Raw genomic sequence first — 16733 nt, forward strand, 5'->3', positions numbered from 1 at the left:
TACAGTGGGTTCAGAAAGTTTTCAGACCCCTTTAATCGATTCTATTTCACTAAGTAGCAGGCAGATACTAAAAAGTAATACATTTCTCTACAATTGGTCAAAGAAAATCTACACGGACTAGTGTAGTTATGTCAAAAATAATCATTTCTTTAAGTGAAGTTGATTTGTCTCAGTTATAGTTGTGGGAAGGGAATAAAAAGAGATGAGTGAATACTTTCTGAAACCACTAGTTAAAACATGTTGCTCTTACACCGGCCTTTACCTGTATGTAGTATTTGGCACATAGACATCCCTGGCAGGAAATTCAAGAATTTCGCGCGTGGGCCGAACTCTGCTGTCGGGGTACGGTTTGACCTGCTGGAGGTCAGGGGTCAAGCAGTAGTGGGGGTTCTCTGGAGCTGGAGAAATGTCCAACTTCAACTGGGCTGGAGAGGGGGCGATCGTGGCACAAGACAGACAGACAGTGAGTATTTCCATTTGTAAAAACACATAACAGATACCAAAGAGGAGCGCGTAAGCTTACCTGTGATGGGCCGGAGTCTCCTCAGCACTGAAGAAGGCCTCCTCATGTCCGCGAGGTACTTGTAGAGATCCTCATCACTCAGTCTATCCCCTTCCTAAAAAGTAAAGGAGCAGGAGAACAAAGACTCAGAAGAAATGCAATGGAAGATAAAAGAAACAAAAAAACAATAGAGAATGTCAAGACACGGTGCGAATGACAGCTGTGGAGACCTGTTTGAAAAAGTTGGTGATGGTGAGTGTGGCAGGTCGGAATCCTGTGAGGCTGCACGACTCGTCTCCACTCGTGGTCCTCTCCAGCGAACGCCTCCCCATGATGCTCGAGTTCCTTCGCTCTGACCACGAGCCTTTTCTCTCTGTGAAAAGAAAAATCAACTCAGTTCACTCACGTGTTCTTCACAGTCTAAACTCCTTCGCAAGGACTGATTTGAGGCCATTTTTTGGTCACCCAAGCTGCGTTTGAACCCACCAGAGAGGTCAAAGATCACGTGCACAAATAGGTCAAACTCAAAATAGCACGGACAGGATCAATACGGCGGGAGAATTTGTTCAAATAGGCTTCAACATTTGTCGCTGGAAAGTTGTTTTTAGATAAAGCTTTTGAAGTGTGGCAATGTATTGACCTGCCCATGAGCTTCCTGCATGACTCGATAATCGAACCGTGTGTCGGAAATATGCAACAACAAACAGGATGAAGAGCGGAGACTTAACCCACCTGACAGGCTCATCTCCATCTCCGTGTCCCTCTCCAGGCTGCCCGCGCTGTTGACGATGTTCATCAGGTGGATCGCAGTCCAAGCGAAGGGCATGCGATAGCGGCCCAGGCGTTGACAGAACTGCTCAGACTGGCCTCGAAGCTTCTCCAGTTTCTCTTTGTTCTATTGAAATGTATGAAACACTGATAGTAACAGACACATGCAAACTACAGGTCAGTCATTCATTGTTCAGCAGTCTACCTTGGCAGCATCCGACTCTTTGAAGACCATGTAGGGTTCCGCGCACTCTCCAATATCGCCTTGTTGTAAAACCTTCTCCAGCTGTGGGAAGCATTGGCCTCTTTTGTTAACTTAGGAAATAACTAATCGAAACAAATTCAAAATGATAGTGTCATACCTTAATGACCAGGAAGACATCTTGGGATGGATAGGTGATTGAAAAAACAGCTGAGCGGGCCAGTGTTGAGATGGCTGCTGTCTGAATGTGCGGACGCAGCATGGCCTTGGTTTGCTCAGAGTTCAAATCAAAGAAAAAGTTCTCTGATATCTGGGGAAACACAGGAAATCAAACATACAGTAACTACGCGAGACGATGTGTCATATTGTGTACAGGTAATAAAGCTACTGGCCCAAGCAAAATGAGCCTAGCCTAGCCTTTTCAGGGTAGTTACTACCCTCTAGTGTTATCTGTGTATACTGTACACATAAGCAGATTTTAAAATGTGACATTTTATGGGGTGCTCACCGTTTTCACTTGGCTTTCCAACAGTTTTAATGGTTCGGAAAAGTGACCTAATAACTCAGGGCTGAAGTGGCACTGAGCAAAGCATAACAGCTTACCTTTTTCTTTTCCTTGACATCGTATAAGGCCAAACTAGCAAATATAGGCTCAATCTCGATTTCAAACCTTCAACAGGAGATGAAAAACAAAAGGTCAGCAGAAAGCTGCAGCTAAATAAAACAGCTAAGAGGCTTTTGTCTGAAAAAGGCTGCCCACTACTTACTTCAAGGACAAGCACTTGACGAGTAGCCTTTGTCCAAAGTGCTCTTTAGGTACTTCGGGAACACAATGACGCTCAATGGGCTCCTCCTGAGGAAATACACACCACCACATCAAACCGGCATAATTGAAAATTCATGGTAACCAGAAATGTTAATGCACTTCATGGCTAGTATCTGGGGACTTTCCTGAAAAAGTCTGTATGAGATCATAATCATAAGTGCATCATCCTTACCTCATCCAGAGCAGGGTGCAGCGCGAACAGCTCTCGATGGCGGCTGGCCTTGCGCTGGTCTTCATTGTGTCGGTCTATTTCCTCGTTGGGAGCACGATCGAGAAGGTGTGGGAGGAGCGGGTCAGGAAGAGAATTCTTTAAGTCGAAGATGCTGCAGGCCCAGCTTCCCCTGGGAGTGTCATCTATTGACATGGAACGGCGCTTCAAGTCATCCTAAAGACACACCGGGAGATACCATTCAAAACAGTGCGTGCATATAATAATTTCCAGATATTAACAAGTCATCTTTTTATCTTCATCTTTTTTATTTTATTCACCCCTTTTTATCTGCTTATAAAATCGACATGTTACATTTCTGTGTAAATATACTTCACATGAAAACACTTCACGTAACTTTATTTAAATAGGGAACACGTGGAAGAGCTTGGTAGCTTCTATCGTGAGCTTTTTTGGAGCTATATGACATGTGGGAGAGGCTGCGTATGTGCTCCGTTTGCGTGACAGAGCGCACGGACAAAGACCAGACAGGGATATATTAACTTGGCTAAAGTGAGGTAAGAACATATCTCAGTATGTAAAAATGGTGGCCTATTCCTTTAAATACAGTCAAAAACTCTTTACAAAATGATACCTGGTCGTCTTGGTAGCTGCTGGTCTCTGGCATTTCATCAGCTTCAAAGATTTGCTTAGGGAGGCCTTTCTGGCGCTCTTTTTGCTTGTCAAGTGCATTGGGATTAAAACCTGTACCGAGTTTGTGATATCTGGGAGGTAAATCAGAATATAAGATAATTAGAAAAAAACAACTTCAATTCAGCATCAGCACTTTAAAGCACTCAAACAACCACTCACTTTCTGTTAACAATGGCCCAGTCCTCTGTGTACGATCGAACGCAGTCTCTGACATGAGCATCGGTGTCTCTGTAAGTAAACATTTATAATGGTAAAAGCTTTGTTTAAAAAAATATTACATTAAAACAGCATCTATAATAGTCCTCAACAACTATGGAGTAAAATATTAATAAAGCACATTAAAATTGAAAACCAAAGTGTTGCATTGAAAATAGCCTGGCATTTATATCATCTCTTCCTTAACACTCCCTGGACTTACCCCTCTTCTGGGACGGCCTGTACCACTGTGCGACACTCCCGCGGTGTGTAAGTGACCTCGATATCATCAGGAGGAAACTCTATCAGGTCTCTCAGGGGTCCAGATTCTACAATAGGAGGGTGCGTAACAAGGTACTCCTCAAAATCCACTGGATCCACGGCCTCTGTGAGTGGCACCTGTGAGAGAGAAAGAAGACAGTGAACACAGTGTGATGGTGGTGAAGGCAATTGTGATATTCCAAAAGTCCTACACATCTGTGCAAGGAAGAGTGTCTGAGCACAGTCAGGATCAGAACAAAGTTTGGTGACGATGTCTGGAGTTTGGATTCTGAGCGTGATGTTTACTGGAGAGTGGGCAGCCATTTTGAGTGCGGCTGAGCAGATAGACTAAATACTGTGTTTGTTTTGTAACGTTATTTATTCATACCATATATCATAGAGGCTATAAAAGTCAGTTTTGTATAACAATGTACATAGAGCTGAACCCTTAATCCATTCATATAAAAAGACATCGAGTTCATTATCTGTTATACCTGCAAGGTGTTTGTGGAACTGACACGACTCCTACCATTGCCACCCGAGGCATTAAGTTCTGCAGAGGGGAATTATTGTAATGACTAGACCTGTTAAGATATTGACTAATCATGAATATATGCAGCCTGCTTTGTGTTTTATTTTTAATTAAGTACTAGAATAATAGAACATGCATATTATATATCAAACATAGTATAAGGTGTCCCAATGGTTTCATTGATAATCAGAACTCACCGTGTTGCTTGTTGCAGCCCCTGCATTTATGTTTTTGAAGAGCTGTGGAGAACCTGAATACTGTCCAGCTATCTGCTTCCTAACCTCTGCTGCCACAGTCCTAAAACAGAGAGAAGCCAGACAGTCATTGTTAACTTGATGAGCATCAAAAACAAAATTACACTTTACAGCAATGTTGATATTGACAAGTCAGATAATTAGCATAATATAAAACTGTAAAGACACTTGACACTTGAAGACACTTACTTTGATGTCTTACAGTACGATAATGTATGTAATACAATGTAATACTGAATGAAGAGCTTAAAAGCAATGCAAGTGGCTATGTTGACATGCAGACCAGAAATCTGACAGGTGACAGGTAGGTTAAGGTTAGGTTAAAATGTACTTTATTGTCCCAGTGGGCCAATAGTCGCGTGAGTAAGGCTGCAGTACATATGGCAAAACATTGCTCAATCTTCAGCCTTGTGGGTTCAAGTCTCAGCTCTGATTGTTTACTGAATTCTTTCACCCTACTTACTAAACATGAAAGCACAGTTTGTGCTGTTAGTATTTTAATGTGCTGAGATCACCACGGGTTTGAACCCTGGACCTTTGAGTTCCTACACCTGTGCTGTCTCCACTGGGCTGTCATACACAGAGGTATGAGCCAATAACTATTTCAACTGATGCAAGTAACAGGACATGCTAGTGTGTAACAGTGTAGTAAACAATCATTACAGTCAGACGGTGACAAGTTTCCCATGCCATGGCTAGCTCTGTTTTTATTGAGACATCATGTGGGATGAGCCTTTGACAGGTAGCACAAAGCCCTTTGTTAAGGGCATTACTTTGATCTGTCTGAGAGGCGGAGAGGAGATTACATTGTCGGTGTTTAATTGTAGTGGGGGAGTCTGATCTTCTCAGACAGGCTTTATTGAAAATATGTGCGCTTCCATGAGGGTCAACTGTATACATGACTGAAAGTCCACTCACATCAGGCTGTACAGGGTGCCACTACTGTCTAGTCAACGCAGCTGATCCAAACATGATTGTTTTAGTATAAACCAGAGAGAGGGAGACCGCGAAACGAACAGACTCACAGTGAATCACCATTTGTTACAGTGCTATTACACCTTGCCTCTTTGTTTGCTTTGAAAACAGCAACAGCAAGCTGTGCCGCTGTCTGTCGGGGTGGGTCTGAGCATCTCTGCCAATGCAGCTAACAAACGCTAGCACGGGCTCTGCCCTACTCTGGGCCTCCTCCACTGGATTCCCTTCACGGAGGGTCTACGAGCGACCTATATAAAACGTCAAGGCCCTACATGCGTTTATTGTATGCTTGTAATAAATCCTCTTGTATTTACCTGCTGATTTTTTGAGCGAAGGCGCGGCGTTCAGCCATGGCAGTGGCCGCGGATGTGTTTTAGGAGAATTCCCAGGCAGACAGCAGGCAGACTCGGCTTTCCACACACACACTCACTCCCACAGGAAAACCACGGGAAAACGGGAGAATGGGCTGACTACCGTAAGCTCCGGGATGGTGCGCACCAGAAATGCGCATAGTATGAATGGAACAGAAGGGAACACACCCACCGCAATGCGCATATCATAGCAATTTACGGTAAAGTGTGCACTGCGAAAAAAAGAGAAAACATTGACAGAAACAACACCTGACATGATCTGTCTCAAAAAAATACACATTTTATGATCATAAGTTTTCTTCTTCTTTTTAATGGTTTTATTAAAAAAAATGTTAATGTTTGCTTTTCTTTAGAGTATATTACAGCGAAAGCAAGTAGAAACATGACCAATAATACGGAGGGGACAAGGGCACTTGGCAACATCTGGAACTCAGAAGTTGAAGGTGGTCGGTGGTCGGTGGTATTGTCACCGCCCGCTCGGACGGTGACCATACTTGAATGGAGCGCATGTCGAGCTCATTTCTCGTTTTCTGAGTGAAGCCTCGCGAGACCAAGCAGGCTTGTGGCACTTCCATGAAGTGTTAACAGAATGTAAACATTGCGCTCTCAGGGCAGTGTGAAATTAAACAGTTAGGCTGAGCAAGCAATGGAAAAAGATACATTCATGTAACAATGCTTTTATAAAGGCAGTATTTTTAGAGCTACAAAATCGGTTTAAACATCTTAATGGCAGGTACAACGACATAAGGTAACACGGTTTAGCAATTTGTGTAGCATTTTGACACAGCTGGACATACAGTAGAGCTTACAATAGTCATATTGTATGTGTCTGTTTGTGTCGTAGACTTTGTCATCGGGTGGGAATGGGTCCCATCCTTCGCTGGCTTAAATGGAGAATAAAGGGAGCGACGAGGTGGAAAAACTGAAGACGAAGTTCTTGTCGGTGTGGCACAATGTGAAGTACAGTAAGTATTTTGTCATCCACGGTAGCCAAAACTAAAAGCCATATTTCATCTTACATTTAACTGTAGCTTTCAGTCAGCCAACCGCTTCTTTTTGCCAATGTCATATACATAACGATATTACTTTTGGGCATTACAACAGTACAAAGTATGTTGTGAAAGTGCATAAAAGGTGCAGATTCCCATTAATAGCCGCTGTGTAAACATTAGCACAACCATTATCTCAGTGCAGGCACAACATGTAGTTACTGTAACAGTCTCAGCAGCAGCAAAGAGGCGTAGCAGAAAACAGATCAAAACTGGATCACCAAAACAGAGCGAGACCATATGGTCACATGTGTGTAGATGTCATGACATATAACTTAAAGAGATTGTAAAGTTATCCATTAAATGCAATCAACAACACAATGCCAGACTCAGCCTTATTCTATCTTGTGAGTTGTGAAAGAAGCATCACATTTCAGTGAGTCAGCCCTTTAAATAGTCATACATGTTTGTCATCTGTCCTGGTTTTGCACAAGCAAAGTGCTTTTTAAATTACAGACACAGTTGACATGAATGTATATACTTATTTTTATTTATAGGTTGGGCTCTCAAGTCCAAGACCTCCTTCAGTAGAAACTCACCAGTGCTTTTACTTGGTAAATGTTACCATTTTAAAGTTGAAGGTATGTATGGTCAATTATGCCTTTAAAATTGCATAAACAATAAACTGTAGCGTTCTATGTATCATGTTGGATGAACTTTTGAGTTTTAAAGTGTAACTTCTTTACAACTGATTGTTTGCTTCAGATGATGAAAGTCCTACAGAGGAAGCTTGCTGTGAAGCCACAGATGAGGACTTTGCCATGGGAAATGTTGAGGCTTTCCGCAGGGATTTTGCGTCTCGAGTTTGGCTCACGTATAGAGAAGAGTTTCCACCTCTGTCTGGCTCCACTCTGACCTCTGACTGTGGCTGGGGATGTATGCTCAGGGCGGGACAGATGATGCTGGCTCAAGCCCTTATTCTTCACCTGCTCGGCCGAGGTGTGTGGAATCATGATCAGAGAAGTTCAGTCCTAGGAAAGTTTAGTATTTATTCAACAGCATTAATTAACTTCATTTTACTAAGCATAAAACATGTAGATTACAACATTCATTTAATCTATTTGACAAAAGGAATCCTGATATTTTTAAAGGTTAATTTAGTGGGTTTAAACTCATCCCCTTTAAAGTGCCCTACGCTTCATGTCCTCTGGTCTCTTCTCATTACGTGGATGAATATAATGTAAAGACTTCCATTTAATGCAGCCATTTAAAAACAATATTTAAACTTGTACTTTTCTCTAAATTAAAATATGTCAAAAATGAAATATTTCGCCAATAAAAGGTTTAATGATCACTTAAGCACATTTATTGATCAATTTCACACTTGGTCATTCAAGGTCACTTTGATAATGCTTTGAACAATTTTATGATCAATGCCACTCCCCCTGTCTCGCCCTTAAGCTCCCTCCAAGTTTGTAAGGATAAGGTTCTGTTAAAGTGAAATACCGGGGCACTCAAAGTTGAAAGTGAACAGAACGCTGGCGCATACGAGGGCTATTATTACTGTTAGAACTAGTAAGTAAGGTCCAATCCCTGATAACGATGGAAGACTGGAGCACATGAGATCGACTCCCGGCTTTGGCAGAATTTTTTTCTCCCCGTCCATCAACCTGTTTTGCTCAGTGCCAATCGGATCCCTCAGAAAAAAATTGACATTAGGAAAATATATTGGAAAGTTATTTTATGAGAAATTACTTTGAATTCAGAAACTTTGGAGTCAAGCCACACCTCATCAAAAGTAATTGTACACAATTTCAAACCTGGTAAATCAAGAGGCTGCATCAAGAAGTGCATCCAGTGTAAATAGGGCTGGAACATATCACAAAACGAAAATACGGTAATCGAATTTTTTAATGTTTCTCTTAAAATCTTTAAATAAAAAACAAAGATGAATAGAGCCAGATGGGCAGCAGTCTTACTTGTCTATTCAATTCAAATTATAATCGAATTGCACAGCCCTGAGCATAAACAGAAGCACAGATCTGAAATGTGAATGACAGAAAATGACTGGAAATGTATGGATGTACGAGCGTGTTCAGTCGAGGTCACGAGCTGTGTTTTGGCAGATTGGACATGGTCTGAGGCGCTCACGCTCCAGCCTTTAGACACCGAGACGTGGACGACCACCGCGGCCAAACGCCTCGTCGCTTCGCTCGAGGCATCACTGCAGGGCTCTCCTGGATCATCTGAGCTTAAATCGCCAGAAAAGCCCCCAACCCAGGCTTTTGGCTCCGCTGAAGAGGCTGACGCGCATTTGAAAGAAATGTACCACAGGACTTTGGTGTCCTGGTTCGGCGATAATACCTCCTCTCAGCTGGGCATTCACCGGCTTGTTCAGTTCGGCTTAACACTGGGTAAACAGGCCGGAGACTGGTATGGACCTGCTATTGTGGCACACATCCTCAAGTAAGTCACACTCTTAAAACGTCATTACATTTGTTTGTTTGTTGTTGTTTGTTTGTAGTGTACTGATTATAGATTCATTTTAATCTCACTCTCTGTCTCTTAGGAAAGCTGTCGATGAAGCAGTAGACCCCATCTTGGCAGGGATTACAGCGTATGTGTCCCAGGATTGCACAGGTATAAAATTCCCTTTCAAAACAACAACAACAAAAAACTGCCATGAAAGGCCTATCTATTCCACGTAGTTGTGATTGTGTAAATATTCAGCAATTAAATGAGACCCCAGCATGATTGGTATAAGGAATCAGTTTTATGGCTTGAATTGGCATTTTCTTCACAGGTTTCAAAGTCTAAAACAGTAAAAAAACAAAGCAAAGATAGCTCGAGGGCTACACTGACTATTTTTGGAAAAGCGCACAGACAGATGGCCCCGGTCTGACCTTTGTAATATTGATCTCCCATAGTATACAGCGCGGACGTCATGGACAGCCACTGGGCATCAGGGGCAGGGCAGGACTCTGCTGGCAAATCGGATGGCCTTCCTCCTCCTCCACCACATAAAGAACCGTCCACAACCGACCCCACGAACAGTCGCGCCGTCGTCATATTAATCCCTGTGCGGCTGGGAGGAGAGAAGACCAACCCTGACTACGTCAACTTTGTCAAGGTATAAGAAGAGCAACGGCAAACTGGCTCATAGTGGTGTCAGTGTCGAAAAAGAGAAATAAAATGTGTGTCAGTTGTTTTCAGTGTTCATTTTGGCGAAATTTAACTTTTATCTTCATAACTAAAGCCAGAAATACAAGGTCCTGGTGCAAGAATTAGAATTTTACTCCAAAACCATATTCGAAATGTTGTTTTGGGGGATTTTTAGTGGCCTATTTTTCCAAATGTGTGGTCTGTAATCCTGATTTTATTTTATCACTTTAGGTGATTCAATCATAGTTTTTGTCCCAGCTTTGATTAGTTGCCGTTAGCATTAGCATACTGTTGCTAGCCGTGGAATTTTGCGCGGCGATCAAAAATGGGAAGTTAAATCTCCAGGTTCTGTGCTTCAAAATGCAGCATGTTTCATATTTCATATTCACTGAGGTTTAGATGGTGAAACTTGTGTTACTGTTTAACAAACTTGTAAAAACTCTCTAACCCTATCATTTTCGGTAGAGATAATATCAGCGTTAGATCAGCCGATACCCAATATTGCAAAATACCCCAATATCGACCCGATTTATCGGCCGGCCAATCTATCAGTCAACCTCTAATTTGGATTGACTAAATGTATTAGAGGTTCTTTAATTGTTTATTGACAACAGTTTTAACTAAGATTACAAGAAAAACATTACTTTTTTGAAACATTTTTAATTAAAAACTAAAAGTTGTTAAAAAATACAATGGGTTCTGTTAGATTAATGTTGCCAATTACAAGAGAACGATGTCATATGCCACAATTTAAACGTTGTGATTGAAATTCTCTATGTTAAATGTACGTCAGAAATAACGGTCATACTATGGTAAGTTAACAAGAGAGCCACTGAACAACTAAAAAACATCTTTAAGGCTGGGAATTTGTTGCAGCATAGCAATCTCTAGTGAAAATAAACCAATCGAATTATTGTGTTTCATATATGTTGTACTATTATTCATGCTGTGATAAGCAATTACACTTGTACAGAAGGTTCAATTCAGAGCGTGCCCTGTCTTTTTCTGCTCTATTTGGTTTAGAACATTCTAAGCCTGGATTACTGCCTCGGCATCATCGGTGGAAAGCCCAAACAGGCCTGCTACATTGTCGGATTTCAAGGTTAGTGTTGCTATAACGGCGACCCGGAAAGACAAAGAGAGAGTTTGGCATGAATAACAGATTATTTTGCATAATACACCCTTCTAAGTAAGTTAATGTATTCCTGTTTGTGCGCGGCAAAACGGAGAGGAGTGGGAGACGGAGGCAGGTGAAGCAGGGCTTACTTTATTCTCTCTGACCCATCAAAGCCACGGCCATTCATCACGAGTAAACCTCCCAAGTTGTGAGGCGTAATTGATTTCCATAGGAAGCATGCATTAAATTTAATCCGGACTCCACAAAGTGAGCCACTCTCCATCACCTTCAGGAGCCGGGAGGAACCTTCAGTTGTACATCTTCGCAGTCAATATTTACGCATTTACATTTTACAAATTTGAAATACAGTGGTGGATGATGTCTAAATGACAAGCAATACATTCTGGCTGCCAAGGAGCCGCCCGGCAAGGCATTTATCACATGCAAATCCTGAAATTATAATTTGCGTGTTTGTAAAAGTAATTCTCCCCCCACACACACACGCAAAATTAAATGACAACCTGCTTCTCGTGGCGGTAAAGGATGCACGTGTACATCTGATTATGCAGATTCTAATCCACCCTGCTGGATATTAAAAAGCAACAACCTTCTGGGAGGCATATTTGACGCGCACAAGCCTAACATTAAGCCGGGGCGGGTGACTTTGAGCTACTCTGCATAGAAATTGGCGAGCGCGCGTTTTTGGTAATAATCGGATGTTTTTGAATAACTTGTCTTTTGTTTTGTCCTTGCAGACGACAGCTTGATTTACATGGATCCTCATTACTGTCAGTCTTTTGTGGACGTCAGCAGCAGCGATTTCCCGCTGCAGGTAATGGGGACTTACGCAGACGGGCCGACTGGGGCCGCTGTAATGTGAATTTAACCACTTCAATAACGCTTAAGGATGCGGGCATTTCAGAGGCTGTGAGGGGAAAATTACATACTGGATATTATACATCTATGTTGATTTATTAGCCGTTCGGAAATGTGTAAAGCAAGATGCTGCGAAACAGGCATAATGCAAGCATTCTTTGACTTAAACATGGCCTCAGTGATTACGGCACTGTTTGCATATTTACCTGAAGAGAGGGAGGAAGTACAGTATGTAGTGAAAAAGCATAGTCAATGACAACAAGTAATACTCACTTGAAATTGTTACAGTACAACTGACTGGTGTAAATGTATATTACTCCAGAAAAACTACTGTACTGCGTATCAGACAGTACATATCATTCACAATATTCTGAAGATCCACCAGCCATTTCTCCAAGTAATGTTTATCCTTGGCCTATGCCCAATTACATTAAAGATTTTTTTTAATGCAGTTTTAAGGAAGGGTACTGATTTAAAAGATCACGTATAGGATTTTTCTGTTGCTTGTGTACAGATGATATGGCTTTACTCAATAAGTACTTTTTGTGCTTCTAGTCTTTCCATTGTCCATCGCCAAAGAAGATGCCTTTCAGTAAAATGGACCCAAGCTGCACCATAGGGTTTTACTCCAGAAGTGTCAAAGACTTTGAGCGCATCTGTCAGGAGCTGGCTAAGGTACTATATTATTTAGTCAACCAGCATGTACAGTCAGTTCACAAAGTATTCATCCACCTCTAACCAGTCCTATGTTATAATGCCAGACCCCATGGTTCTGCAAGACTATGCAAAGATGTACAGTCTTAGACACTGTGTCTCAGATCAGATGGACGTGATTGACAGGCAGATAAACCTGCCAGAGAAAACCCTGGTCCATCGATATCTCAACAAATAGGGAGACTTGCGGATACAAAAACAAATTGGGTTTAAAAACAAAAGGAGAAGATCGAAATCACACAGAGGACTGATGCTTATTTTTCTCTTAAAGGAGCCACACCTGATTGTACAAAGAAACAGGGTCACTCAAATATCAAATTGCTATTTTGTGGTCCAAGCTCACCTCAAACTTTCCTAATGCATTGACAACATCAAAATTCGTCACAGGGACTGAGTTTAAACCAGGTTTCACAACTTTCACAGAGGAAAACTGTCACTTCACTGTAAAAAATGCCTACTAGCCTGACATTTTATGTCTGTGTAAAAGGCTTTAAAACCAGTGTTTTTGGATAAATGTCTGCTTTTACCATATACTAAAGGACAAAACAAATTTTATTCCAATAACATTTATTTATTTATTTATTTGACAGGGACATTGCAGTTCAACATAGTACAAAACAAGCTTGTTACTGATGTGATGCAAAAAGAGTTTATAGCTAGTGCTAATTTTCAACTCTAGTCCCTGGTTGGGCCTTTCTACACAAAATTAACATTTTCAGTTTTATCTTAAAACCATACCTACATACACTGTATAAATCATTTACACAGACAGAAAACAGAAAACCTTTAACCTATTGTATTAATGTATTACTCTATGGTAATATACAAACAGATGTCTGTAATTTTAGTATCAGCTGCTACATTGTAAAGTAGAAAAACATTAAACAAGGTCTGAAAACTTTCTGAACTCACTGCCTTTAACTGAAAGTACATGGTCTATTTCAAACTGTGCAATATAAATGGTAGCCAGTAGATGGCACCATGTAGCCATGAATGCGTGTTCTTTCATGCTTTGTGCGCTAAAAGCACTGGCCATCAGGTCGTTCCACCTTCTTCCATCTCATAGAGTTTCTGCTCACCTAAACATAAACATCCCTCTACCTAAACATGTAATTCCCAAAAGGTGCTATTTAATGTCCTTTTTTATGCTGTTTCCCAGGTGCTCCAGCCTTCAGCTAAAGAGAAGTACCCAGTGTTCACCATTGTCCAAGGTCGCAGCAAAGATTACGACCTGTCAGCGAGTCTGACCCCTGAGAGGAGAGAGTGGCCTTTCATTCGCCGGACAGTCACCACCACAGGGGACTTTGTGCTGCTCTGACCCAAACTACCGACACAAGAGACCTCAAACCAATAAGTATGTGTCGAAAAGTAATGCCATACCGGTTTAGTCATCACACTGCAGTTATTTTGGTTGAGTAAGAGAGGCCTGCTACACATTGTTTTTCCTAATTCTACTGGATTTTGTTGTTTTTCTTGCTACAATGTTGGCTGAAGCTACGGAGATTATTTTGCAGTTCATTTAAAAACAAATAATAATAACTAATCATTTTTAAGTAACATAAGGAAACACTAAAGAATTGGGCAGCACAATTTATCACAATCAAATCGTAATTGCAATTTTTAGGTAATGTCCTCGTTCCTCATGGGGTCTTATTTCGTAAAATCTAAAAATGAAACCTGGCAACCCCGGTTTAGACGTCTAAAAACGCCTGTGATTCCTGTATTCATTTTGCAATTCACATTTAGTCCTGGATGTGTATCTCGTGCACTGTGAACGAAATCTTGATTTTGATGATGCTTTTGAAATCGCAATACTTAAAAGACTGAAGTGTATGTTGCCAAAACATTTCATGACACTGCTCTCTATTGTGTTAGCCACTATTTTTGAAGTATTTTGTCTTATTGATTATTATGAAGACATTGACTCTCAACTAATAAGTATTTTCCTACGTCGAAGAGCTAGCCATGCACTTTTCAGGTAAACCTCAGAAGTTAATTTAACAAAAACTTTATCACTTGACTCATGGGTCGATGAAGTATCATTATGCAGGTTCTGTGGATCACGCATTTTGATTTTTGTCATTTCAAAATCAATACAGAAAGTGTAAATTGTTGATGTAATTTTTTTCCTGATTCAATAAAATGATTCACTTTTTCTCTTTGAGTCTTGCCTGAAGTTTCTCTCAGCCAGTTCTTTGACCAACATAGGGGGGAGTTCGCCTCGTTTTCAGGCCCCGATCCCAACCCCGTCGGTGTGTTGAAATGTATTTTGTCCCCCTTTTTCTCTCTCGCAGTCAAATGTAGCAGATTAAAACTAATCGTACGTGCTAACCATCTCTACAGCCCATTAACCAGGGGACCGGGGAAAAATGTGACCCGGTGACACTGGCGGCCGCTGTGTTCCTCCGCGAAGGAAAAGAAAATATCCTTGTGTGCAAAGCTCCGTTACCATGGATAATGCGTGCGCTGCTGGGACCCCCCCCGTCCCCCCGCGCGCTCCCGCCATGTCCCTCTGTTTTCACGTACAATGCAAATTCTTGTAATATGATGGCTTTTCAAATGAAGGCACTGACTCTCTGTTTTGTGGAAGCCGAGGGGCCAAGGGTGAGGACGGGCCGGACAGAGCGGCAGAAGAATCCCCGCGTCTGTTCGGGCACTTCCATGGAGATGCAACAACACAAGTGCGCATAAAGGCATCGTTTATGAAGTCCCCCCGTCCCATCCGTTTGTGTTTATCAGGACTGTTTGAGGTGCACGGACAGCCAAAAGACATTCTTGGGAGTTTAAAGGATGGGAAGGAAGTGGAAAGGGTTTCAGAGATGAGAGAAGCTCGTCGAGGGGCATTTGGGGATTTTGTTTAGAGCGTAACATGAAAAGGGCATTTGTGCTGGGGGGCACGCACCACAGAGGGCCTGCCTGTGTTCTCCATGTATTTACAAGGGACATATGAATATTTGATTAATGAGGCAGGCTCTGGGGAAATGTAATGGCTTTACAAAGCAAGCCCATAACAAACATGTTCGCACAGAAGCAGCAGGAATGTTCTGTCCGACACACTGGCACTGGCATCTGCACAAAGTCGAGGAAAGTCATTTTATAGGGAGATTCAGTACAAAACATGGAAAATAAAATAGAAAGTTGAGCCACATTAATGTAAAGGCTGATAATGACTTGAATACCATGTGGTTCACATTTGGAAATGTAGGAGTATTTTTACAGAAATGTACTTGCTCAAATGATTTACAGGCAAAAGAATGTTTTGATTATAAACTAAAGAAGAAATAAAATGTACCCCCACAATAAAGAATATATGAGCATGGACAAAATTCTCAAATTGATTTTTTTTACTGCTTGTAAGAGTACTTCAAATGAACACATGATTTGAACATGATTCAAACACAACATTTCCATACTAGAGTGATTTTCCCATTATGAAAATAAGCTTCATCAAAAATGTGCTTGTTTTGTAACACATAATGGGATTTCTTTCGTTCATTCTACCGTCTGGAGATTTATCCAGTGGACATGTAGTTTACACATGTGTGGGGACAGTGTAAGTCATCCTAACTGGTCGGCGTCACCGCGCCTCCGTGTCTTCACACCAGGTGCAGGCCTGTCAGATTTATGCGCCGGAGCCTTGCCCACCCCTGTGGAATGCCACGCATCTTCAAACAGGTACTCCACTTTGAAATCTCATCTCAGCGTGATCTCTCAGAGCGCCTAAATATATCCGGCTCCTAGATACACCTCCACCCCTCAGGCAGTGCGTAAATACCGTCCACTCAGGCTGGGGCCAGTCTCAAGAAAGGCTGCCCTGACGACTAATAGAATAATCAATGATTGGTTTAGTAATCAATAATTGTTATCTGGTTAAAAATATCTTTACGGGAAAGAAAGAACAATTGAAATAAAAATGGAACAACAGCAAAATATATCTTTGATTTGCAAATGACAATAGTCTAAATATTTTCCATCAAGCGGCCCTTATTCTGCACCTCCACCTCAGTCGGGTAAAAAAAAAAATCCCTGAAAAGATCAGAAATATCATTGACAGCTGATTAATCTATAAAATAACTGCCGACTAGCCGACTACTTAAATAATCATTAGTTACAGCCCTTAGTCTCAA

At 41.5% G+C, this 16733-nt stretch overlaps 2 protein-coding genes across 12 annotated transcripts in view; one reads left to right on the forward strand and one right to left on the reverse strand.

Annotated features, from left to right (window-relative positions):
* The window catches only part of dock7 (dedicator of cytokinesis 7), a 40454-nt gene extending 34575 nt beyond the window's left edge, over positions 1-5879 (reverse strand). For 8 of the 11 annotated variants that reach the window (XM_079575556.1, XM_079575564.1, XM_079575563.1 and 5 more), the window contains exons 1-14: positions 5692-5878; positions 4346-4445; positions 3579-3754; positions 3320-3388; positions 3102-3231; positions 2471-2683; positions 2240-2325; positions 2076-2142; positions 1633-1782; positions 1476-1556; positions 1235-1397; positions 733-875; positions 524-617; positions 263-425 (exon numbers count right to left, since the gene is read on the reverse strand). In XM_079575556.1, the coding sequence (XP_079431682.1) occupies positions 263-425; positions 524-617; positions 733-875; positions 1235-1397; positions 1476-1556; positions 1633-1782; positions 2076-2142; positions 2240-2325; positions 2471-2683; positions 3102-3231; positions 3320-3388; positions 3579-3754; positions 4346-4445; positions 5692-5729 (1673 nt within the window). In that variant the 5' untranslated portion in view covers positions 5730-5878. Of the gene's footprint in view, positions 1-262; positions 426-523; positions 618-732; positions 876-1234; positions 1398-1475; positions 1557-1632; positions 1783-2075; positions 2143-2239; positions 2326-2470; positions 2684-3101; positions 3232-3319; positions 3389-3578; positions 3755-4345; positions 4446-5691 lie in introns of all 11 variants that reach the window. The other 3 variants (XM_079575562.1, XM_079575557.1, XM_079575555.1) reach the window with 2 other exon arrangements.
* Positions 5880-6303: 424 nt separating this feature from the next.
* On the forward strand, positions 6304-14201 carry atg4c (autophagy related 4C, cysteine peptidase). Its single transcript, XM_079575610.1, has 11 exons — positions 6304-6496; positions 6593-6713; positions 7295-7378; positions 7503-7736; positions 8864-9203; positions 9307-9377; positions 9665-9867; positions 10923-11001; positions 11772-11848; positions 12448-12567; positions 13766-14201. Exons 2-11 carry the CDS (start codon positions 6638-6640, stop codon positions 13922-13924), a joined length of 1443 nt encoding a protein of 480 aa, XP_079431736.1. The 5' UTR covers positions 6304-6496; positions 6593-6637; the 3' UTR covers positions 13925-14201.
* The last annotated feature ends 2532 nt before the right edge of the window (positions 14202-16733 follow it).

Source organism: Gobius niger, assembly GCF_951799975.1.
Source record: "Gobius niger genome assembly, chromosome: 17".
Lineage (NCBI taxonomy): Eukaryota > Metazoa > Chordata > Actinopteri > Gobiiformes > Gobiidae > Gobius > Gobius niger.

Bases quoted from the DNA above. Each gene is read 5' to 3' on its own strand.
- atg4c (XM_079575610.1), top strand. From the start codon at position 6,638: ATGGAGAATAAAGGGAGCGACGAGGTGGAAAAACTGAAGACGAAGTTC. The intron at 9,204-9,306 runs GTAAGTCACACT...TCTGTCTCTTAG, and splicing joins ATTGTGGCACACATCCTCAA to GAAAGCTGTCGATGAAGCAG. The intron at 11,849-12,447 runs GTAATGGGGACT...TTGTGCTTCTAG, and splicing joins GCAGCGATTTCCCGCTGCAG to TCTTTCCATTGTCCATCGCC.